Source organism: Branchiostoma floridae, chromosome 9, assembly GCF_000003815.2.
Source record: "Branchiostoma floridae strain S238N-H82 chromosome 9, Bfl_VNyyK, whole genome shotgun sequence".
In the NCBI taxonomy this organism is placed as follows: Eukaryota; Metazoa; Chordata; class Leptocardii; order Amphioxiformes; family Branchiostomatidae; genus Branchiostoma; species Branchiostoma floridae.
Window position 1 is genome coordinate 7,448,114 of NC_049987.1, and position 25,478 is coordinate 7,473,591.

At 40.6% G+C, this 25,478-nt stretch overlaps 3 protein-coding genes across 23 annotated transcripts in view; 2 read left to right on the forward strand and 1 right to left on the reverse strand.

Annotated features, from left to right (window-relative positions):
* Nucleotides 1-3,105, forward strand: part of LOC118423071 (synaptotagmin-like protein 4) — a 103,400-nt gene extending 100,295 nt beyond the window's left edge. For 15 of the 17 annotated variants that reach the window (XM_035831020.1, XM_035831021.1, XM_035831019.1 and 12 more), the window contains one exon: nucleotides 225-2,420. In XM_035831020.1, the coding sequence (XP_035686913.1) occupies nucleotides 225-397 (173 nt within the window). In that variant the 3' untranslated portion in view covers nucleotides 398-2,420. Of the gene's footprint in view, nucleotides 1-224 lie in introns of all 17 variants that reach the window. The other 2 variants (XR_004831986.1, XM_035831033.1) reach the window with 2 other exon arrangements.
* Nucleotides 3,106-7,797: 4,692 nt separating this feature from the next.
* On the reverse strand, nucleotides 7,798-16,054 carry LOC118423122 (SH3 domain-binding glutamic acid-rich-like protein 2). Of its 2 annotated transcripts, none has more exons than XM_035831126.1 (3): nucleotides 15,823-16,054; nucleotides 12,782-12,958; nucleotides 7,798-9,933 (listed from the first exon to the last, which is right to left on the reverse strand). In XM_035831126.1, exons 1-3 carry the CDS (start codon nucleotides 15,877-15,879, stop codon nucleotides 9,679-9,681), a joined length of 489 nt encoding a protein of 162 aa, XP_035687019.1. In that variant the 5' UTR covers nucleotides 15,880-16,054; the 3' UTR covers nucleotides 7,798-9,678. The 2 variants fall into 2 exon arrangements, with proteins under 2 accessions (XP_035687019.1, XP_035687018.1); XM_035831125.1 differs by lacking the exon at nucleotides 15,823-16,054 and adding an exon at nucleotides 14,582-14,736.
* A 213-nt stretch (nucleotides 16,055-16,267) lies between these two features.
* Nucleotides 16,268-25,478, forward strand: LOC118423103 (metaxin-2-like). 4 transcript variants are annotated; one of them, XM_035831093.1, is made up of 14 exons: nucleotides 16,287-16,404; nucleotides 16,575-16,640; nucleotides 17,387-17,542; nucleotides 18,778-18,831; nucleotides 18,999-19,045; nucleotides 19,451-19,523; nucleotides 19,897-19,973; nucleotides 20,375-20,467; nucleotides 20,919-20,957; nucleotides 21,495-21,620; nucleotides 22,079-22,155; nucleotides 22,526-22,672; nucleotides 23,148-23,683; nucleotides 24,284-25,478. In XM_035831093.1, exons 3-13 carry the CDS (start codon nucleotides 17,500-17,502, stop codon nucleotides 23,461-23,463), a joined length of 1,092 nt encoding a protein of 363 aa, XP_035686986.1. In that variant the 5' UTR covers nucleotides 16,287-16,404; nucleotides 16,575-16,640; nucleotides 17,387-17,499; the 3' UTR covers nucleotides 23,464-23,683; nucleotides 24,284-25,478. The 4 variants fall into 4 exon arrangements, with proteins under 4 accessions (XP_035686985.1, XP_035686988.1, XP_035686986.1 ...); XM_035831092.1 differs by lacking the exon at nucleotides 16,575-16,640 and having other exon boundaries at nucleotides 16,268-16,404; XM_035831095.1 differs by lacking the exon at nucleotides 16,575-16,640 and having other exon boundaries at nucleotides 16,286-16,404; nucleotides 17,407-17,542.

A 25,478-nucleotide genomic window follows, 5' to 3' on the forward strand; every position in this document is an offset into this window, starting at 1 on the left:
CGTTTACACATTGTACTGTGTCTTACATTTGTATGCTTACACATGCTTTCTCTTCTTCATTTTGAGTTGCCCAGAATGTCTGTACTACCTGTACAATATATTTAAATCTAGTGAAACATAAACACTTGACAGTGCTCTGTATAATTTGATAAGGAACCCCATCAAATTCCTAACGTACTGGAGAGATAGTAGCCCTTGTTGACATACCAGTTTTGTACTGACAGGTAACCGGCTGGGACAGCCTATTGAGTGGATGGACTCCCAGGGTGAGGAGATCACAGCGTGGCGCACCATGCTGAACAAACCCAACGTCTGGGTGGACAGTTGTCTCCTCTTACGTCCCAGCATGGACTACAGGGTCCGACCATCCACCCCGGCACCTTCAACAACCAGCTAACCAACCTCAGTAATCGGATAGACAACCTCCACAGCCGGGTAGCCAACCTACACAGCTACACACCATCAACAACCAGCTAACCAACCTCAGCAACGGATAGACATCCTCAACAGCCGGGTAGCCAGCATCCATAGCTACACACCATCAACAACCAGCTAGACAACCTCAGTAACTGGATAGACATCCTCAACAGCCGGGTAGCCAGCATCCATAGCTACACACCATCAACAACCAGCTAGACAACCTCAGTAACTGGATAGACATCCTCAACAGCCGGGTAGCCGAGTAGCCAACATCCACCTTCTAGGACCTGTTACATACATGTACCTTTAAGAGCCAGTGAAACACCTCAATGACCAGCTGTCCAACCTCAACAACCAGATAGTTTCCCTTCAGAATTATCTAGACAACCTCAACAGCCAGATATAGCTAGATACGCATGCTAGCTATAGGACAAAAAAGGTTTTGATATGAAAGGCGCCAAACATATCACAGAGCAATCTCATGAGTCCATCTCTTGCCCCTTTTCAGATTTGATGCTACAAAACAACTTCTCAACAACTTATTGATGAGTAATTACCAAATTTATTCTAGTGAATACATTTTATCTTTCTTCAACACAGATCTTCTCTTTGTTGGAGGGCAATGGTCTATAGGAGACCTGGTTAGGCAGTAGCAGGCTGGACTTATACTGTGATATCATCATCTTGTAGTTTGGAAACATATTAGGCCCTTTATAATTTCTTGAACCACATAAGGGTCCTAACTGGTCAATTGGCTGGAAAGCTGCACTGAGGTATGCAAAACATTTTTCACAGTTTGTAAGAAGTAGTTGAGGTTTGGTAAAAGAGATAACAAGTATTAATCTGTAGTGGTAAAGCCTTGTACATTTATATCCTGTTACTATAGCAATGAGTCAATCTTACGACAGTGATTATGCAGTTCACGATTCTGAAATTTCTACCAAATTTGCCAAATAAGCTGCCAAATATCCACTTCTTCCAGCTGAAGATATCTGCTTATTGTTGTGATTGGTGTTGTTTCAACTAAGACTTGAAAAATATGTTATTGTTGTTGTTGTTTTTTGTATAAAGTTGTCTGATTGAATGTTCAAATCATTGGCATGATCACCTTTGTCCAGTAGGACTATCAATTAATCAATGGTTGAAATAGCAAGGAGGAATACTAGAGCCCCCTAACTGCAGTTACAAGCACTGCAGTCAAAAGGCCTGCTTGTCTTGCCTGCATCCTAAATGAATGTATTTTGCTTCAGAGTTTATTTCCAAATCTACTAATCTGTACTGACATGCTTGATTCTGAAAGCTTGCCTTTACTTTTCGTCTTCCCAATGCTGCTGTACAGATATTTAACTGGTAATATAGTTGTGTTGATAAATTGTGGAGATAGGTCTGTGACTTTCTGTTATGCTAAAATAGATTATGTTTATATCATTTGGACAGTGCAGTAGAAAATATTGTAAGGTTTTGCCGCATGCTTTTCTTATAAACCAGCCTCATACAATTCACACCATCGTCTTACTAAAGCATACAAATGTATGTACCCTAGGAAACATTGGTTTACATGATGTACATTTGTCACAGGCCAATCATGGACCAGTTTTTCTATGAAACCTGAGTGTCAGACCATTTTACTGTTGAAGCCTCCTTCAGTGTAAAACACTGTAAGTGCAAGCAATAACAATGACAAAAGACTGAAATGTTTGCTAAGGTCTATCTTTGTTGTGGTTAGATGTTTTACACGTTTCCAGAGCTTCTTGCCAGATAACAACTGTTAGCAGAGTAGTCACAAAGGGAACTGCATGGCAGAGAATGATCTGCTTCTTTGAAGTGGAAAAAACAATCTACTGAAAAACAACAGACATGTACAGGCATAAGATTGGGTTCAACAGTTCTGTCCCAACAAATCCTTTTGGACATTGTGTAAAGAGCCAGTGAGAAGGTGGCCATGCAGACCATTTTGTACATTTTGTAGATATGACAGACAGTGTAAAACTCATGGGAAATGTCATTTGGTGCTGTTAAATATCCTGACAACAATGTCAGAAATCTGGATACAGAAAAAAGATATAAAGAAAGCATGACTGCCTCACAATGTCCAGTTTCATCGAGTACTCTCAGCAGATATACTGTAACATAGCATTCTGTACCATTGTCCAATTAACTTATCTGTTCCACTACTATTATACAGAACTGTAAACTGGACTACATGTAAACATAACGATGCCTGTAACATACAGAAGCTCACCAGTTAACTTTGTGTAATAAGTCTTGCCAGCCACGGCCAAGGGCCATTCCAGAAAAATGAGGTACAAGACAGCGTTAGAAAAGTTGACCATCTGTACATGACACCCAGTCTGTCATGTACAGGCTTTTTCTATCTAGGAATGGTCCAGCTTAGAGCTGGCAATCAGCTGCAAACACTATTTATTCCAACTTGCCTGTTCAGTATTTATTCCTGCTTGTGAGACATTGTATTAAATGTACCCCTATGTTCAGTGCCATAACGTGCCTTCCTTTCTAAGGTCCAAGAGAATGGCAGAGTATTTTTCTAGCAAATAACTGAGAGAAAACAAATGAGGGGAAACCTTTTTGAACTATTCTCCCCATTTCAATCAAGAAATTTTGTCGCTGTATAAGTGAATGGCAATGTATATGAAGGCAGAGACATAATTTGCATAGGCTAAAGTTCCACTATAAGTATATCTGTCAGCGTTGATATGTGTGTATGTGTATATATATGAAATTCAATATACTAACTAGTAATGGGAGATGCTATGCAACAGAAGTATAGGATATCCTGCAGCAGAGCATAGTTATAGACTTAAGCTGCTTTTCAAATCTCTCAAGGGTAGGGAATTTATCAAGCACCTTGTACCAAGAGTGTTACAGAAAAGATTATTGAAAATGCAGAGGAAAATACAGTGTCTATTGTATGTCCACAGCACCCACTGAAATTGTAATGCACCACCAGTGTAGCCATAGTCGGCTGCTAGTATAGGACAACTAGCATCAGTTGGAGTATCGTGCATATGTATGGTAGAGAATATATCAGATATTGTTAAGAACCATGCTGTACCATCATGCCACTACCATCTATTTTTCTAACATTTTGTAACATCATGTTGCATGGAGGGATAATGTTGTATGACCTGTACAAATTTGTCTGCTTCTGCAAACACTGTGAGGACAAATTTTACTGTGTTCCTTATGGTGGATTCAAAAGAGCATTCGTTCAACCAGTCACAATATGCCAATGTCAGCCTTGCCTGGCTTGATATCTCCAGTGTAACACCTTTCACACTTTGTACAAGGATATTAGAAATGGGGGGAATGGCTGTAGACTTTAAAGCATTGAAAAGATTGTCTGCCAACATCATCAATGTTATGGTCAGATGGCCATGATCTTTATAACATTATAGAGAGATACGAAGCAATAATGTCAAAGTGAATGTTATGATTCTACAACACTAGAGTACAACCCATCCCTGTGTAATGTCATGGCCACTAGCATCTGCTACTACCAAGTCTGTGACCAGTCTGGGACTTGTTGTGTTGATGACTTAACAAGAAACATGTCCCTCCATGCCTGCAATGTACAGGTGGCAAATGCTTCAATAAAACCCTTTGACACTGTACAGGATTGTGTGTGTGTGTATGAACTTTTATGTTGTCCTCAGTTTATGGACACAAGTGAGGTGAGAAGATTATTACAATGATAGCAATTGCAATTAGAGAAAGCATTTTTTATTTAACATTACGTGACAGAATCATTTCAGCATAGTTGATAGTGCCTTAAGTCTTATAGATTTAATAGTGCATTATTTACTTCCTGACAGAGGAACAAATAAATTAATGGAACTACACATTATGTCCCATGTCACACTTTTACCTTACAAGTTTTCATGTCAAGTAATGAGGCCACCTATTAGTTGGGGACAGAACTACAAGAATACATGTAGATGTAGCGTTAATTTCTGATCATCACATCATAATTTTACCCTTTTGGTGTCTGGACTACAAGTGAAAGGGGTGGCTTGCAGAAGTAGTGTAAAGACTTGTGGTGGGATGGGGACAGAAATACATACAATTATATTACTTCAACAATGTCAATATGGTTTTCAAGTCGATGTGAAACCTTGCATTAAGGGCAGGGATAACGTATGATGCAGCAAAGCCGGGAGAGATGGAATCGTGAAGTATTTAAGGTACATGTTCTACAAGAAGTAAATTATTAACACAGAACCCAGTTGTTACAGACACAGTTCCCAGAAAGAGAAGCTCCAAGCCACAAGATAGCCTGATTAAATCTTGCTTATAGCAGCCCGATTAACCAGAAGGGGCGGGACCAGTTACAGCCAGCAGAGTTTGTATCACACAGACTAGCCACAGGACAAATCAGCTACTAAATAATCAGCCAATCCAGGCGTACACTTCACGTGCCAGTCCCAAATGGGTTACGTTGACCAAATATCTGAAAGGAGTTTGTTGTTACAAGCGACATTGATACAAAGTACTGCACATGTAACTTTCATTTGTGGGTTGAAAGTAACAACATACAAAATAGGCCAGTCTGATAATTGAACCAAACCAATACCTGGTGTGCAACTAGCTGAGGTAACTGGGTTCTGAAAAACGTATTTACTTGTAGTGCTTTCCTACAACTAAATATGTTTTTCAGAGCCAAGTTGCCTCAGCTAGTGTGCAACAAGAGCCTCTGAACTACACTGATAAATCATTCTTATATACCAGCACAGTATAGCACATATTAACAATTTTAAGTTAAAATCCAATCAAATTTGACAAATTATGCTACCACAGTATTTTCTGTTCATTAAACCCAGGACTCGATTTTTATGACGTCATTGAGAACCCCAAAACAGACGTAAGCTGCCTAGTCTAAATCCAGGTAATTACAAAGGTTATACAGATAACTGAAAACAAATATGTGATTGACAATAAATCATTGATCTTTCATCAGCAGGTAGGTTTTCTGTTTCAGGAGACAGCTTATCGACATAATCTTTCAGGCAGATCGTTTTGTTTGAAAAGATTTCTCTTATGGATGACACGCTGTGGTTTAAATAAGTACAATGTACTTAAGTATCAGGCGGCTCCCTCTGGCGCCTAAATTCATACTGCACTGATGAATAGTCACAACTTTTAATTGCAACATTTACAAGAAAGTGGACGATTCCAGGACGAACAAGCAAGCACAGTTACATTGATTAGCTCAATGTCAATTGTTTCACAAATTAGCATTGAAGTTTGGATGCAGTAGCCCTTCGGGGGAGACAATTTACGTAATTACACTTATACCACTTATACAATGCAAACTTATGACTCAATGTCAAGTTGGTTTGTTTGTGAAATGTCTTAATTATTGTCAGTTATTACTTCAAATTGTCGAATCTACGGAATCAAGGTCAAATAAGCCTTAAAAATCAATACCCCTTTGCGAGCCTTTCGCCATTTCCCCATTCCCGAAAAGACCGAAATTTGGCAATTTGACGGTCGTCTTAGTCACTTTCGCGGTCGCGGCCGGGAGCGGTACTGCAGATTAGGCTCTGATGGGGTTTATACTCTAAACTTATAAAAATGTGAAAATAGACGAGACATTGGGCTTAAAGATAGTAGCTACTTTTCAGGACAGGTCCGGACATCTTCACACATATTTAGAACAACGTTTAAGGCTTATAGAAACATCGTGTGACATGAAAATGATGGGTTTTTAGATACCGCGCGAGGAGGCCATGCAGCACCGTGGCTTCCCTTGGAAGCGCCACCTATATTCTTGTACACATTACTTTTTCTACGTAATGAGTAGGTTAAAAACGTATATGGACACCATCCGACTTCCGAATATTACTTACATATTTTCTTCCAATGTTCATCCGGTTATGATAAAAATTTGGACATCAGATCGCAAAATGACACGGAGATACCTGCAGCATATAGACTGGTTGTATAGACTGGTTTGCTACTCTACTGTATGTCCTCTAACTTATTTCATGTTGACTGGTTGCATCAGAAGAAAATATATCGGACCTTAAACAAACAGCGTCTGTTGATCAAAACAACAATCTGCCACCAATGCGCTCAAATCAATTTATATATCGTATTTAATGCATTGCCTTCTTTGTTGTACTACAGTTTCTCAAAGAAATGGATATTGTTGTGACAAATAGAGCAGCTTTGATTAATGATGTGACCTACCACTTTTTTCCAGGCACAAGGCACAAGACTACGAGAAAAAGACTACGATCTGGGAATGACTGGTGCGAGTTCGCGCCATTTTTGCGAGTCCCAGGTTTTGTTACGTTTGTGCGCACGTGATCTTTATGGACAGCTCCGTTTGTGCCTCAGAGTTCATGACACCTCAGTGCCCAGACTCCTCTATATACATTTTAATCAGACATGTCTTCAAAAACTAATTATTCGATAAGGTAAAATTATAAGATATTTATATATGTGATTTAAACGCTCGAGCACCGGTCTGTACGTCATACTGACTTTAATAACGGTAGTGGATAAACCCGGTATTCTCCAAGCTGAGGTTGACGGGGAAGGTTTTTTTTTTACCTTTTTGTCATATGGAACGCTTTCTGTCCCGTTCTGCCGACATAAAACCAAACATAACGTTATGATAAAAGGGTCACAATTTTCCCCACCAACCTCTGCTTGGAGGGTAGATAAACCGTAAAATGAGTAAAACTGGTAACGTTCAGCATTCTAAAACAGTCTTTTTTAATCTACAAGACTAGCTACTTTACTCTTCCCGGTCCCCTTTATTTTCTCGTATCTATAGCCAACATGTGCTGTGTTTTCTCTTTGCCAGCTTTGCGACTGTTACTCTGACTCATAAATAAGAGGACAAGAGGAGACTTCAAATCCGGTTTAAAGCACACACTATGCTCAACCTTCCTTCTAGCGTTACCTTTAGTTGTACCTACGCTAAGGGAAATGTTTTTGGCGTCTTTAAATTTGCTCGAGGTTTCTTTCTAAATGGCCTTACATTGTCTGATTCATCTGTAATTTCTAACGGTAAGAAAGTTGGACTTACCGAAAATCTGGACAGCACAACACCAGTCTCTGTGAAGGATTGAGACAATGCACCACTCCGCTGGCGGAGAAGATTATAGTGTCCCCAGTCTATATGAAACGATGGCTGCAACTGCTTGCCCCCTCCAGCCAGCCCCCCCCCCCCCCCAAACAAACATACACTGATTAATTTATAATCCGTTGCAGGTATAATCATTGGGTGTTGGCATGTCCCCTAGTATAGCCTCTGCCCAACATACAATCCTCCCTTGTATTTATCCAAGTGTAAGTACCAAAAAGCAAATTCTGTCGAACAATGACAACTCAAGGTTGGACAAATGATTATAGATTTTTAAACTTTTTTATTATTAATAATGAATATAATTTTCCTGCACATAAATCAAACTGAGATGTTTTCACAACCCTTTTTTCACGGCCACACGACTAGGCTAATAGTATATGGCCAGCCTGAAAAATAACTACCAACATTTGTTGTATATATTGCCTCAATATATGTATTCGATTGGCAGGCATTGCAGAGAAGTATGATAGTGCTACACTTTACATACAAAATCGCTTGGCTCGACTGACATCTGCTACAAACACTCATCTCTGCTACATGAACTTTTTAACACAGCAACTTTCTGCACTTCAAACCTCTACATTTTACATAGTTTACAGGGGGACTTCAGTAACAGTATTTTTCATTCCTAAATCTGGTCTGAGTTGGAAAAATCAAAACTATTAAGTTTGACAGCCGCAAAACTTTGGTTCTAACTTATTTTCAAGGTTCTTGAAAATTACAAAAGGATACATTTGGCTGGAAATTTCCCTTAAACCATCACGTCTATCATTAAAATTAAAAAGGAAGTTTTTACTATACAAACTTTGAGTAATACATCAGGAAATACAAGGATTTGTAAACAGTTCATTTTGCTGCCTACTCTCTGTATTATAGAACAGACTACTAGCAAAACCTGCTGTGTTGTGCAGGGCTTTGCGAGCACCAATAAATGATTATTATATAATCATGACTGTTGGACCTTGAGTAACGTACAGCAGAGCATGTATCCATACATGGTGTATACAGCAGTTACATGTATCAGCAAATAGACTACCCAATGAAAAAAGACTGGCGCATTTTCTAACAGCTTTGTCCTTTTAAGGTCAATTGGCACATACAGTATATAGATTCACAGATTTTTAAAAAAAGCTGCTTACATATCAGTTTCTGTAGGATCATCTTGTGGGAGAACTTGGTCCGGTGTTATTGCCACTTTTTTATTTATTGTCATGTTGCCCTTTCTAACATTACTCATAGCAAAGGTGTATCCACAGTTCCAGTGGTCAAACAGAAAGCAATCAAGGAATTGTGACACAAAGATATCTAAAATGACAAATTTAGGAGGTTCACGAAAGAATTCCTGAAACAAAAATCTTTTCTATTTGGTGGCTTCATTCCAAGTGTAGCAAGAGGAACAAAGAATGACCTTGACCGCAGTGTTACTTTCACTGAGTAAAAAAATTTCCCAAACCAAATAATTTCTGTAAAAGTATCTATGGTCTCCTCACTTTTGTTTCCCAATAGATTCTATAAGATGTCATTTGAAGCTGATCATATAACACAGATATAAAATTTCTTCAGAATTCTCTTCAACGAACGAACAGAGAAACTAAAATAAAACTTGTTGAAGTGCGCATTCAGCAAATTAAAAGTGTACAGACTAGCAACAATCCTAAAGAAGGCCCCTATATTTACCGCTACTTGACTGCCTTACATGATTATCCAACTTTTGATTAGACAAATAGCCACATCTTGCTGAGATGTGGTACTCCAAGGTGTTTGGCAAGAAGGCCCCTCTACATCAATCCCTTATCCCAACACGCTGCCATCCTACACAGGTAACACCTTCATCAGGGCAGTACAGTTTCAAACAACATGTGTTGTTCACAAATTCACATGTGTTGTTTACAACCTTCACACATAGGACTTGTGTAACTGTAAGTTCTATGTGTGAAATTTGTGAACAACACGTATATACTAATGCCATTAACAGAATGGGTGCCTCCGTTGCGTTGGCAAGACAAACTATTGCAAACCCCCTTTCCTAGACACTTTGCAATGTGAGTATTGTTACTGCTTTGTGAGGACAGCTGGGTTGGACCTTATGGGATGGCAGCGTTTGTGTGGACGAGGCCTGAAGTAACGCATAGCTAACAGGTCTATTCCTCTTCCGTTGGTTCCTCTTCTGTTGGTTCCTCTTCCTCCTTTGTCTCTTCCTCCTTTGTCTCTTCCTCCTCTGCAGCTGGGGCCTCATTCTCTGGTGCCTTTTCTTCTTCTTCTTCATCTTTCTTTTCTTCCTCTTCTTCCTCCTCCCCCTCTCCTCTAAACTTGATCTTCTCTCCTGCAGGTTTGTCTAGTTTCAGGAAGTCGTAGACCTGTTCGTTCTCCTTGGCCACCTCAAACTCTTCCCAACCCTGCAGAAATCAAACAACAGCATTTTGATTACATTCACTTTGTTTTATTTATCATGTATGTGGTTACTCATGTGTGCCTTTGTGTTTTTTATTTGTGTGCCATGCATGTGTTTTGTTCCTTTTCTTTGAAAATCGATAAAAATTATCTGAAAAAAAAACAGCATTTCCTGAGGCTACTACTGTTAAATTGTTCATCACAAATCATTTCAAACAAGCAATTTCACTATCACTTTACAAGTATCTGTTTATCTACGATGTTACAACTCAGGACATTCCGTTTTTTTACTATATATATATAATTGACATGGAAGTGGACAAGGACTTGTGTGGAAAGGTTGGCAAAATATGTATGACTGTATCAGATTATATCATAATATTGTTTTCTGGGCTATCTTTTCTTCTTTTCTTCAGCATTACCCAATCTTCCATATTAAAATGTTATCACATAGAGAAGAGGTAACAATTCCAAATGTAGTATTTTACATATCTTCCACTCATGAGTCAGAGCAATGCCACGACCTTTAACCTGTGATGTCATCTTCCTCCTTTATGATTATGACATCATCCCTCCCTAAGGACAGGTTCCATTGGGCTTAAGCCCTGTTTATCACCATTTAGCCATTCGTAATCCATGCCAATGGAATTACCTGCGTCTGGGAATAACTGACTTCAATATTTTAGAATAGTACAAATATAGGCACTACATGACAAATTGATGAAAATCATGCGACTGGAAATCCTGTCCTGTCTAAAATCAAAGAACTCTCTACCGTTTTGACTGCCTGCTGTGCCTTTTCTCTTTTCACTCATTTTTTTTAAATCCATGGAAAAACTGATAGGGCAGGCAGCCAATATCAGCACCCATCTGGGACCATTAGCAGACAACTGGGCACCATGGGAGATGACTGGCCTCCTCGGGGACTACAAGCCAAGAAGAAATACACTACCATCTTTGGCAATGTCTCCATAATACGCTGCAATGCACCGTATTACTGTAATGCACTGCAACTCATGCACTTGTACTTTGGATCAGAAGTGGCAATGACAACAGAGTACAATACCTTGTATCTTGAATATTTAGCAATGCCTTAGAGTCGATTCCATATTACCGAGAGGGTGTTCCTTGCCTTTTGTTCCAACATTTTGGAAATCTTTGTAACAATCTAACTGTGATAAGTAACTGTTTAGAACTATTTATAACATCTATGTGACGTTCTAAATATTTCTATAGTATTCAAACATGTTAGAAACATTTCTAACATCAAATGCATTATTTCTGTTACTTTCTAAACTGTTCCAACATAGATGCATCATTTGTGATCACAGGTTCGAACATGGAAACAATATGATGAAACTGGGTCAGTGGGCTGGGAAGAGGGCAATTCACACATCCCTGCCAAGTGCAGGAAATTATGTCTGTCTGCCACCTTCTCACAAAAGACTCACCAGTGTATACTAAAGAAATGGTCTAAAAATACAAGAGCCAAACAAAGGACCAAGCTTAGCAGCTTTGTTTATGGGGTCAATAAAAGTTTTTATGGAGGGAAAAAAATGACACAAAATGTTGGAACATGTTGGAACAGTAACAAAAACACATAGATGTTTGAAAATTGTTCTAAATAAAGAGATAATTATATCATTACTTTCCCAAATGTTCCAACAAATATAAAAAGGTTTAAACATGTTTAAACTTTCATTTTGAAATGTTTGAACAATTTCAAACTTTAGTGACTGAAATGTTCTTTTACTCAAAATAGTTCAAACTTATTACAAATATTATTTCAAAACCATCTCGGTGCCTTGGAATTGACTCTATTAATTTTTACAAAAAAAGTACATTTTATTTTCCCATCAGCATTTCTACTAAATATCCCGACATATCATTTTCTTCTTTCAAACATGTACAGCATTTTTTGGTCAATAATTCATAATAGCCTTTCATTACGATTACAAACAAATTCCTCAAGAAGGTTCCAGGTGCTTGCCGCCTTTTCCCATGTAATTGCCCCACAACACATTATAGATTTCTTATCACAACAACGTGAAGTGGACTGGAGAAAAGACAGCTGTTTTTGGTCAGGCCACACTGAGTTTGATCTAGATTTGGTTCTAGTGAAGAATTTTGAACGTTGGCTCCATTTCTGTGGTTCTCTGAAGGGTTTGAAGTTGGACTGACTCCAGAGCCCATCCCTCCATCCCAGGACGGAAGTTGGGACAGGAAAAATTTTTTACCCTGCCTATACAAAAAAAACTTCAATCAACTTCATGATAATACAGTGGTCAAAATACATTTTTTCGGCGTTCTGCAATATTGCGGATTGTCAAAATTTTCTTCTGCAATTAGAAAACAGGTTTCATACCCTAACTATGAATTGATATGTAAAGGAGGTGAAGACAATTTTTAGATAGACCAATAGAAAACAAAAGCAAGACCAAGTCAAGACAACACACAGGAGCTAATGTTGTCTTGTAGGGGTGAGAATGCCACTAGTTTGCTAACATATAACAACCATTGAATCCCAATCCTGATTTTTTTTCAATCTGCAAAATTGCAGATTGTTTAATTTTTCTTCTGCAATCTTGAAAATCCTTCTGCAAATTGCAGATTGCAGATGGGTATTTCGAACACTGCAATACATTGATGAAAATGTACTTCCTTAGCCAAAATGACAGATTTAAAAATGTAAAATAACAAGATGGAATCACAAACAATGAGTGGGACTGAAGCAAATGGAGACAGCACTGGTTTGAAGTGAAAAGTGCAGCCATGACCACTTCATCAATGAATCAATCAATCTTTTCGGGTTACATGGCAACTTCAAGAATACTACATGTACAGTGTACCTACCCCACAGTACTCTTCTCCATTGAAGATCTGGGGAGGGAGAGGTTTTCCCTTCTCAGGCTGTTTGCTGTTTGTCCACATGAACTGTCTGGCGTCGTCATCGATAGACACGTCGATCATCTCATGTTCGATTTTCATCCCTCCTATGATGTCGAGCACATCCTGCTGGTGCTTCCTTAACTGTTGAACAAAAACAAACCAGTTAAACAACACGTCAACATCTCATTAGGCTTAACAATTTTAAAGTTGACAGGAGACGTGAATGTTTCTTCCCAGTCATAATACAAGGGGGTAGGCAGACAGAAAACAGAACAAGTACATGTATATTTTCACGCTGATGGTAGTTTCAAGTTTTCAGCTTTACAGCAAAAGCCATGAACATTTATATATAGAGAGAGAGAGCCACTGAGAAAATTTCAACAGTTTCAATATTTTCCATTGCACCTTGAAACACTGGAAACATCCAATTATTTTCCTCTCATTTCCATGGACTTGAACTGAAAGCTCGTCTGAAGCAATTCTCATGCATTTTACTCAATCACCTCATTAGAGTGTTATGCAATTATACCACATATTGATGCTGGAGCAATACAACAAAGGATGCAAAAGGACATTATCAGTAAACTGTCAAGCTCAATTACTGCTACAAATTTTGAAATCAGCATTGTCCAAATCCACTGAGTGTACCTCTGTAAACTCAATATGAATCCAAATATATCTGTAAATAATTATTTAAAGTCACAACACAACATGTTTACTTTCAAACTTCTGGTAATTACACAAGCTAAACGACACCATCTATAGCTACCTCATGATATGGCCAGAAGTAATCTATTAAATTGATTTTCTTTAATACCAAGCTCAGAGAGAATGTACCACTTTTAGTGGGATTACAACTGTGATGATTTCCATTAACTTTGTAGGACACGCCTGGGAGGGGATGTAACTTGCAGATAATAAAGGAGCAGCAGTAAGTGACATGCAGACAACAGTGTTTGATGACTTGAGTGGGGATGTGGGGACCAATTCATCATGACAGGTGCCTCAGGACAAATCCTCTTACTTAGTTTTACTACTACTATTACACTGCCTGCATTGCAGTTTAGCAGTTAACATGTAGTCTAACCTTTGACTATCATGTTACTCCAACGTTTAGTTCACTTTCCTGTAGTTGTTCCAATGAACATTGAAATATATGTGGTGGCTTGGGTATAAAAGAATGCTGAAAATTATGCATGTTTTGCCACATACTTTGTGCTGAATAAACAACTGACAAATTAAGAGGACCTAAAGAAATTCCACACATTTCTCACAGTATTGTCTTCCTACATGGCTGCCTAACAACTTTTCTTCCTGATTCTAATGTCATTATTACTCTCCAAGCAGAGGTTAGGCTACAGCTTCTTTTGGGGCAATTTTATTAGGTTTTCTAAATTCTATTTTGTTTGGGCTTGTTTTTGCTTAACCCCAGCCAAACAGTGGATAAAGAGGAAAAACTGATGAGTGATAAACTGGAAAGTGCAATGAAAAAAAAGAGGCTCTAAACAAGCCAGGCCTTAACGTCTGCTTGGAGAGCATGTTATTACAAGATGGTTGGAAGAACAGGATTTGGTCCACATTCTCCGCCTACATGTCTAGACAATGAATGACAAAATTGTTTTGCACCCTGCTACATGCCTACAACATACAAAGCAAGTGTACTATCCAGATGGCAGTTTAACATTTATACAACAGGTTCAGACCTCTGGAGTCTTTCATTTAGAAAATACACCACAAACAGAGCCAGACAGCCAAGACAGATACCTGAGCAGTGAAAACTGTTGTTTTTGCATTTGGACAAAAAGGAAGTATGGTCTCTGGACTCTCAATGTTTACACTTGTGATCCCCACATGACTGAGAAGGTTAAGAGGTGACGTCAGCAACCAAAACATCTTTTGTTCCAGTAATGGCTGTAATGATGGGGTCTCAGGAAGAACAGACGCTGATTACCTGCAACAATGGGAAACCTAAGGGCAGAGCATACACTGGGAAGTATGTGCGATGGAGTGTATCTATCAACACATGAGCAATGTTTTTGTGATGCCAACACCACAGGAGTACTGCTGTTGGTATCATTCTAAATCTGCGAAATATACATTGAAATGTTAACGTCTGCAGAGATTTGATAAGCCAATCTCTAGCACAGAGCATACACTGGGATATGTGCAATGGTGCGTAATTATCAACACATGAAGAACTTAATTGAGCGACAATTGTAGCAGGTACACGAACAATGTTTTTGTGATGCCAACACCACAGAAATACTGCTGTTGATAGTATTCTAAAATTGTGGAAAATACATTGAAATGTTAACATCTGAAGGGATTTTATGACCCAATCTCTAGCGAAATCCTGCCTCACAGCTGACGGAAGTAAGGTTTGGATCACTTCAGACGTTAGACTTCCTCTGTGGACTAATATGGCCCTGTTCTATTTTTCTGTGCTAGCTTATCGTGCAATCTTCCACTGTTTCTGGTCCCTTGGGCTTCTGTAAGATGGGTACTTGAGACCATAGGCAACCTGACTAGAGAGGAATACCAGAAAGCTACGTTTTATGGGACAAGATCGGTTTGTTTACAAAATATGCGAAGGGTCCATATAACGTCTGACAGATAACGTACAATTTACACGCATCTTGTCCGTGATTATATTTGATCTGGAAAGATAAACGAAGCACGGCTACGATCTGTGGTACATGCAAATAATTGCCATTCCGATCCAGTCTCATTGCTCGCAAGGGAGGGGGAGGGGGGCGACAGAAATATCCTGTTCCAAAAACTTGACACAGGTCACTTACTTTCAAATCATGACCTGACGGGTTTGTTTACCAATAAATGCAATCAAATAAAAGCCTAATTAAAACATATAAGCCATATTGCTGTTGCGAGTATTGCAACTGCATTTCATACGAGCTAATCCAATACAGTCATAGGCTATACCAAATCCTTGTTTAATAGTACATGTATGCGGAAGTTTCTAGCAGAAGCCCCTCCCAACATCCTACCTGAGTTGAGGCGGAAACGCCAGTTATATAGACCTTGATCACCATCTTCTTCGTCATAGATTACGGAGAGAAGCCGCAGCAAAGCCTGCAGACCGGCACGAGCTGAGAATCGAGCTTGAAGTGTCGCCGATGGCTCCGATGTCTGGCGGATTGTAATCGGCTTGCCCTAACCCCAAAATGGACGATCGCGTCTCTCACTTCCTGTATTGGTCAAAGCGAGGCTGGTGCGGTGACGTCACAGGCTTCAAATTTCAGCGCGTTTTCAGACGTCGACAAGAACTTTGAGGAAAGAAAGTTTCTAACAAAGAAAAGTGAAAACTGATTAATAAAATGTATGGGGAGCATTTCTCACTGACAATTGCACAATATAACATTAAAATGTTCAAACAAACTTAAAAGTTTTGGCGACGTCCCAATATGATCGAACAATGGACGTACGGCGTTCACAAAACCTCTGTGACATCACAATCGCGTTGACAGCACTTGTTTGTATTTATCAAAATAGAATATGTCTTAAGAAATATTCTCTGGGTCTTAACAGGTCTAACAAGAAAGTTTTGGTGCAGTTGAATAACGGTGAAGGTTAGTCATAATTCGCTCTTTTTACCTGATCCATTCCCACTGCTAATACTGGCGTGACGGTATTGTTAGTCTCAGTTTAGCAACATATCAGCTCTGACATCTTCAAAGTGAAAATGTGTTTTCTATGGATGAGTTGGTAAAAAGGTTCCTCTTCCTTTTTTTTCTATTAGGGGCTTGCTAGCGCCTTTTGATAAATACAAACTTCGTACGGGCAATTTCACCAAAATGTCCTACAGGTATAACTTATATGTAGATTGATCATTGATTTGTAGTGAATTCTCCATCTCCTTTTTCAGGTTCCTGGCACCCTTAATGAAATTCAATTTTATTGCTTAAAATCAATCCCATACATTACTTTTTACTATACCATATCTAACCCTAAAGTCCAAGCAGATCCTAGGGTGTCCAATGAACACCCCTAGGCCTAATATCCAAGCAGATCCTACGGTAGCATAAGACAGTATCAAAAACTGTGCATCAAAGGGTTGTAGCCTGCCTAGGAGTGTGCATTGGCTACCGAAGGAACTATTTATCATCTTATACTACCGTAGGATCTGCTTGGAGATTGGTCCTTGGTCGGCTACACTTCTTTGCCAGCTTTTGATACTATCTTATGCTACAATAGGATCTGCTTGGAGATTAATCTAAACTATCATCCCTAAACTACAAGTAACGATCTACCCCTCTGCATAGTCACCTTGGGGGGAAGACGGGAAAAGGGCACCGCCGTCTATTTTGATTCACCCCGTTATGGGGTCTACCCCTCTCATGTTGCGACCTTTACCGCCCACATTTGCCATCTGCCATGCATCTACAGCCTTTCCCTGCCCCGTGTCCTGTGCATAATACCATACATTAGGGTCTACACTGTCGCAAAAGTCTCTCAACAATCTTCAAAATGTTGAGAAGAAAACTTGCGAACGTGTAGCGAGTAAAAATACCGTCTAGCTTATAACTGAATGTTTTGGTTTCATTGTTGAAGTTGGATGTGTTACTGTGTAGGTTCACGGCACCCCTACCTGCGTGAGTTGATGGTTCACCCCCCGTGTTAAGGGCACTGTCCTGCGCAGGAGGGCCGAGGAGTCGTCTGCCATCATGCCTGCCTTCGTGTCCGAAGCGGCGGTGTCACACAACGCACGTAAGTACTAAGTAAACGTTACCAGTCCTGGCTAACGACAAGAACAACATTATCCCAGGCAGTTAGTGCTGGCAACAGAGCTGTGACTTGTGGATAACCTGGACAGTGGACTGAGTTATAGAACTCATGGATGACGCCATGTCCCCTGTGCTGTCGCAAGGTCGAATCACAAGACACCACTTAACTTAAGAGCAGTCCCACAATTTCATCCCAAACGTTCAGTTATTAAGTAGCAAACAACCGAGGCATTACACACATATGTGTTCCCTTAAACGACTATAAAAGATATAGATGCATTGTCATAAACAAGATGAAGATGTTGTGAAATACAATATGGACGGCTAGACCGGCCACTAACTTTCTATGGAGAACCAAAGAAACATGCCCATTTGCAGTCCATGTACCATCAGTATATGGCGACCCGCTCCCACAGTGCCGAAACGTCAGGACTCGTCATACCGACACAACGTGTAGGTGCCACATGAGTATCTGAAAAACACAGACCGGTAGCCAGCCTGCATGAGTGAACCAATGTCTAGATTGAGAGTTTGTTTTGAAACTTGACCTTGACTCAGACTATAGCCAACCCCGCCTCCTATTGACATTCCTCAAGCATACAGTCTGGGTACATAGCGGCTCTACCTAATTACCGAATTGGCATGTACGCCCACAAAGCACACAAAGGAAAACATATGTCTGACATCCTGGCAGGTCTGATCTGTGGCTAGCTCCAGTGCGGACGGTCACGTCTAACAGCACAACACCCACGCTGTGTTAGTGATATAGTTTTACTAGAAATGCAATATTTGCAAGCAAATACATAATGTTTACCTTTCCATGGTCTACCCTGACAAATTAATGCTCTGTTTAATTTTACTCTAGCATATAAGTTTACCACCCCCCCAAACCTGTCCTGCCACTTGCTACATAATGTTATCGAACATCACAGGGTGTCTGCTACATCTCCAGGGACTATGTTGACAGTCGTCTGGTCCAGGTCACTGAACTATTTGTTTGGGGAAGACGAAGGATACACAGAGATAAAACAACATGTTCCCTTTCTATTCCGCGAAGGTGAACCTGGTTAAAAAGAATTCTCTTATATCCTATATTCTACCAACCTGATGAAACTATTTTCGGAAATGATTAAAACCAACGTTACGGGAATACGTTATGAACGTGATGATCATTCCACTCTTTTTGAAAATATAAGTTTTCCTTTGTTATGTTGGCAGCATATATCGATCCACAATGGCCGCGCGGTGTGCTGCTCTACCAGCCTCTTCCAGGTAGTGTCCTTTCTCCAATCTGATGACTCTGATCTAGATAAATATCAAATGGAGATAAGTGAATTCTCTTTTTTATTCCTGCATACTTTCAACTTTGGGACAGGTTGGCTTTGTTTGTTTATACATGTAATTATTATTATTTTCTTTTAATTTTTTTCCTTCCGTAGATTCACAGATGACACTTAATGACAACGCCAACTGTCTGGCTGTCAAAGTAAGACGATTATATACTGACGTTAAGTTTACTTTTATGTTGTTAGTACCGATAGTATATATATATATATATATATATATATATATATATATGATAAGTCATACTATACGCATGACCGGAAGAAAGGTGACAGAGGCTCGTGCATAGAATACAGCAATCGTCAACCATTTATTGAAAAGGAGGTGCTGTCTTGCCCTGCTTGTGTTACACTATAATTTCTGTTGTCAATTAACACGGCCATGCTGTGAAAGCTCAAAACTAGTAAACCATGATCGACTATAATGTGACTCACAAAGATCTCATCCTTTACGAAATGTTGCTACACGACACCTTTGGGATAGGTTTATCACTTCAGATTTGATACTTGAAAATTACAATTGTGTACCTTATGTTATACGTTACTAGACTCTGCTACACATGAACGACCTGGACTTCGAAGTGGCACCGAGGACGAATGCCGAGGATATGTCGCCTACAGGTATAGTTCCTATTGACCATAAAGGCATTAACTATCAACTTTGGCTTTGTACTTTATGCTTGTGCCTATACTTTAGTACATAACCATACTATACATACATACAAGATTGCGCGAAGTTACACATTTACATACCGTTACAGGGGGCCATTCTTTCTTCACTGGCTTGTCTTTATTACTTGACTCACAAGGCACTGTCTTGAAAAATTACATAACAGGCAGCATTCGAATATTCTCGAATCATGCCCCAAACTACTAGAATGTCAACAGCAGAAAACCAACAATTCAATATGAAAGTAAACTTTTTAGTGCTCTTACTATACACCAGTCTATATAAATAATGAACGCTCCCTCACACCTGCCGTTTTCCCGACAGGTAAGGTCCCGTTCCTGCGGGCGGAGGAACACCTGGTGGCGGAGTGGGAGCCCATCATGGCGTTTGTCAACGCCAAGGTAAGAACAAGGACAATACTTGACAAGACAGTTAAAGGTAGGCGCATAGTGCGTTTACGAAGCCGTAGGTGCAATGGGTAGGTATCCGCTGTCTAGGGAGGGCGGAACGCGTCCCTAACAGATCCTTCATTGCACCTCCCCAACCTAAGTCAGGTGCCCAGCGGAGTAAGAAAAGCTATGTTAAGTGCCTTTCCCAACGACACACCACCATTTGATCTCTTATCCATTGGCATAGCCAAGTACTTGTAGAACATTTGAGATATTGACAAGTTCGACCTAAGTAGTATCACAAGTTTATGTATCAAAGACAGCATCTTCTTTTAGTCATATTGACAAATACATACGGCTTGAGAAAAAAAACGAGCAAGAAAGTGATGATTGCTTTTTTAATCGTTCGACAGAAGTACAATCTGGGGAGCCATCTGGAGTTGTGGCAGAAGGCTGAGATGAAAGCCTACATGTCGATGGTGGAGAATGTTCTCAAACCGGCAGAGGTACGATCTGGGGTACTGAGTGTTTAGTGGGGAGGTCAACTTGCCGGACTGAACAGTTTTAACTTTAAAAAGCTAAGCCATGATAGCATGAAGGCTGCCATTCGACATAACACGTGACCGTAATACTACTATAGAAAAACTAAACTTAAGCTGACCAAAACTTCAAGTAAATTGGACTTATCCCACATTTTCGGCCGACACCGTCAACCTTGTTCAAGGAATGGACCCGTCTACTGCATCTTCCGGTGTAATAGACGCGTCACTGGGAACTTTCATGCAAGGACCCCTTGAGTAGTTGCTATTTGGCGTTGACCCTAATACTGTATAATTTCCCCGGCGTAAAAGGTACACATGTGCCGGACGCATGGTTGAGATTGTCATGTTCATGTCAATGCGAGGCAAACGGATTACATACCTTATTGATGATTAACATGTTTTCATCCCTCTACAGCTGTGGTCATCATGGTGTGACGAAGAAACGGCATATCAGGTAGGCGCTTAACATATTGGCCATTTGACGCGTGTAATGATACTTTAATCGTGTACAACGTATCAAGGGACAATTTTTCATGTAATATGAGTGTCAGTTTCCACTAAAACACAGTTCGCCAGTACATGTATTTCAAAAGCTGGATGATTCTCTTTGAACACAGTTCAGCACCAAGGACGGGGCATGTTGCAAAAGTAATTCCTGTACTTTTATGTTCACGGTTTTCACGGTGTAAACCTGACACCTGTTAGGTATCATTACGTATAACAATTAATTCGCCGACTTTTTTTACACGCAACTGCTGACACCTTGAACATTTAGTTCCGAGAACAAGTTAAATTTTCTCAGACAGTGAAAGTTTGGCACGTAGAAGACGTGTATGCGTGCGTGTGTGTATGAGGTAGAGAGAGAGAAAGAGAGGGAGAAGAGCGTTCAAGTCTAGGTTCAAAATCATGGACATCTGCGACGCCCTATCCGCATTACCTTCGAAAAATCACGGTTTGTCCCCACATGACCAACCCCTCCCACTCCCTCCAGGTGACGAAGCCCCGTTACGGGTCGCCCTACCCCTGGCCGTTGAACAGTCTGTTGGCACGGAGGAAACAGCGGGCTGTCTGGACCATCATGACGGCGCTGGGCTGGAGGGACAAGACTGCGCAGCAGGTACGAGTTGAATGTTTCAGGTCGAACGTCTAGCGCCAACCACTTTGCTCACATGACCGCATGCCTAGTTAGCCTTGTTGTCATTCTGGTTGGCTAGGGATGGTACTCAGCCTGTGATACAGTCCCTCCTAGCATCGGTTCGTTTATTTGGGAATAATTGTTGTTACTAGCCCCAACTAGGCTCCACATGTCGCTGGAAAATAGTAGAATTTGGTCAAATAGACAGACAGCACTCGCTGTACGTTTGACTGCCTAAACTTCTCTGGCATGTTATCTGTCTATTTGGTCATTTTCAACTAGGGGCATGTGGAGCCTGGCAGAGGCTAGTTGTCATCACAATTCCCGACTGTGGCGACACTAACCCACCAGTACTGAAATAATTCGGTATCACTATCGTGGAGGACTGCGATTCTATGGTTTTGTAGCATGTTCTCATTAAGTATTTTGTTTCCTGTCAGGTGTATGACGAGGTGAACCGTTGTTGCCTGGCCCTGTCCAACAGACTCGGCAGCAGTAACTACTTCTTTGGACACCAGTAAGTGCCCTAAATATTCAAGTTTCCCTCGTTCCTAACTTCGGGAAGCAGGTTATTCTTTCGGTTGTGTGCGTTTGTGTGTGTTCGTGTGATAGCACGAAAAGGTCTGGATTTATTGTCCGAAGTTGATATTTGGTTTGTGAGTAGGTGTTGATTACACCTCAGAATTATTAAATTTTGGTGCCCCTAGCCCCTTGTTATGGTACTCCAATGGAATGAACCTGTTTTTGCATGATTTAGTTATAGAAAATATGGTCACCAAGTTGGAGTGGTTGATAACTCTTGTTTTCCAAGCAGATATTTACTGCTAACATACATGTGTAGTTGTGTACGTATCTTCTGTATCAACCGTGCTCCCTGTGTGTTTCAGTCAACCAAACAAAGCCATCAACGGAACAAAGACCCCTCTAAAGAGACAGCAAGCTGAGGACAAGGCACAAGAACCTGAGTCGGAAAGCCAACAGAAAGCGCCGTCTGATGGAAACAAGATAAAAAGCAAGCTGGGCGGAAGGCGAAGGTATGTCATCCTGTAACACACGTACAGCCCCCTTTGACATGCCTTTTACCTTCGTGAAACATTGAGGTATTGTTTTAGTTGTGTCTGTCTGTTTCCGCATACTTGTGCTCGGTACCCTCTGGATGGATTGTAATACGTGGATAGGCGTGTGGAGGTCAAGGTCGAGTTTAGCTCTTCCACCGGCGACTTTCATTGGCACTGCAGCAAAACTTCCGATTTGTGTTTTTTTGTACTGGACGTTCTAGGGTTTTGATTTTTCAGTGGCAGATACTAATAGCTTTTGATGTCAGAAAGAAGCGTAGATTTGGGCTCCTACTACAGCAGTTGTCTACATCTCCATCATGGGTTTCATTACGTATTCTTTTCTTTTTAATGCAGATATAGTAGGTAAAATAAGAACATACACTAACAGGTGTCAAATAAGTCGACGTTTTTGCAGTCGTAGTTAAATTTCCATATTTTGATTGTCTCTTAGATGGCCCAAAATATACGTGGACAAGCAGAAGTCTGTCGAGGAGATCGAGTTCGTTGAGAAGACTTACGAGGAGGACGTGGACGGCATCGTGACGGAGTCTGTCTCCACGTCAATCATCGAGCAGAGGCAGGACAAGAAGGAGACAACAGGAGGAACCGCCGACTCTCTCCGGGCCGCGCGCAACAGAACGGGATCGTCGGCAGGTGGAATCCAGAGGGAGCTGTGGAGGAAAGGAACAACTCCTCAGAGGAGAACGCGTCCCGTGTCGGCCGGGAAAACCAGATCAACTCTGCCGTCAAGGCGGAGAAAGAGTTGAAGGCACAGACGGACCAGAAGTTTGACGGCAACACGCCACAGCAGAATGGTTCAGTCATCAATAAAGATGGTAACAAAGATGGTGGCGACGGGAAGGGTTTGGGAGCCCAGAAAACGGCCAACGGCTCTGTGTCGGCTCGGCAGAACGGCAGATACAGCCCGCAGAGCAGTAGGGACGTGTTCGCTATGGTACATCAGGAGGAGAGGGATGATGGCACCAAGTAAGTTATCTGTGGCTAGACGTTAAGCTTGTCTCGCCTTAGCATGAAAGTTCATCTAAGTAGGTAGAATTCATTATAAAGAGATAAACTGTTTTCCAACTAAAGAATTGGACTCACTCAGTCTTCTTCAGCTGAGTGTGGAGATGGCTGGGTGAGTCAGTAGAACATTTTGATCCAATCGCTTTGGACACGTGACTTTCTGCACACGTGACGTCAGCAATCGGTCAAATGTCGTCGGAAGTCGAAATCACCACCTTCCCGGTCTTTCCTCGCCAATTCTGGAAGAAGAGATAAACGGATTTATAAATACCGTTTTGGTCGAAGCATCTTGTCGTTTTGTCACTGAAACTTGTGTTTTATGAAATGAAATGTATTCAATTAACTGTCTGGAAAAAAAAAACTATGCTTCTTGCTGATGGCAAAGGAGTATATTTTAATAGACGCTTCTCTTCGTTTTTTAACAATACCCACTTCACACCACTTACATCAACGGGCGTGCTCGTCTTTCTGAAGCACAAAGCTGTACGCAACTTAGTTATCTTTGTATTCCATACGAAAAGTGATTTTGTTGACGATTTTGATGTATCTTTGCCCCACCAGGCCCACCGAGCTGGACGCGTTAGTGTTCGGCCACCTCCACTCACTCCTGACGCCTGACCTGAGCCACCCCCGACTGCAGCAAGCCGTCCGGCAGCACGACAACCTCGCCGCATTCTGTCACAGGGTCGCCACTAAATACTTCAGCCACAAGCGCGACACGCTGTAGCTGGGAACACTTTACGTACCACTGGTACTCTCCAAGCAGAAGTTAGGCTCCGGCTGTTTAATTGACGTTTTTAGGCGTTTTATGGGGCTTTCCATTTTGTACTGAAAAACAGCCGTCTAACAACAACAGAGTCTAACATCTAGTAGACTCCGGCTGTTTTTTTACGTTAGGCCGCGAGACATAAAGAAAATAGTACAAAATGGAAACCCGATAAAAAAGCCTAAAGAAACGTCAAAAACAGGCGGACTCTAACCTCTGCTTGGAGAGTACACCACTGGGGCATCGTGCGATGTTCCTTTATAACACAGATCATGACTGGCTGCACTAAAGTATCGTGCCTAATCTAAACGTTACGTTCTACATTTGTCATGACGACAAAGACTAATATAAAAGAGTATGCAAACATAGCCTAATAAATAATGCACACACTGATAACGTTGAAATTATCAATTAAGTTATCAATGAAGTTTAGAACCAAGTAATGCAAGTGCCAAATACATCTAGTTTTATAACCAATTAGAGTTTACAACACCATACACGTTATACCTCTGTAATATGGACCTAAAGTCAAGACATGTGAATCACAGACGTATGTATATTTTCGGAGGCTAGATTAATTAGCCAGTGCAAACGTTTCCAAACAAACTTATAAATATCTGAATCTCAATGCCAAATATCATTTTGAGAAGTTCATAACTTGAATGTACATGTATGTATAGGTTGACATAGTAGTCCAAAAAGTAAATGATATTTATCGCTGCTGGTTTGTGCAAGACTAGGGATTTTGGTTGTTACTTTATTGTTGTCTAAATTATACTCGCGGAACTCACGGGCGAGAAATACATTCTATCATTGCCATAGGGATGTTTTTTGTTGTTGAATATGTGTTTATTTGGTTGCTACATTGCGTTATTATTGACGACAGCAAAACTTTGTTGAGGTAAGCCTCGTATTTGAACATTATTGTTGTTACTATCAATACTGCTTGCGTATCTTTCACCATCAGTTGCCAATAAAAAATGAGAAAGG

Bases quoted from the DNA above. Each gene is read 5' to 3' on its own strand.
- LOC118423103 (XM_035831092.1), top strand. From the start codon at position 17,500: ATGCCTGCCTTCGTGTCCGAAGCGGCGGTGTCACACAACGCAC. The intron at 17,543-18,777 runs GTAAGTACTAAG...TTATGTTGGCAG, and splicing joins GGCGGTGTCACACAACGCAC to CATATATCGATCCACAATGG. The intron at 22,156-22,525 runs GTAAGTGCCCTA...TGTGTGTTTCAG, and splicing joins AACTACTTCTTTGGACACCA to TCAACCAAACAAAGCCATCA.
- LOC118423122 (XM_035831125.1), bottom strand. From the start codon at position 14,710: ATGTTTTGGTTGCTGACGTCACCTCTTAACCTTCTCAGTCATGTGGGG. The intron at 12,959-14,581 runs GTATCTGTCTTG...TTTGTTCAACAG, and splicing joins CAACAGTTTTCACTGCTCAG to TTAAGGAAGCACCAGCAGGA. The intron at 9,934-12,781 runs GTAGGTACACTG...TGATTTCTGCAG, and splicing joins ATGGAGAAGAGTACTGTGGG to GGTTGGGAAGAGTTTGAGGT.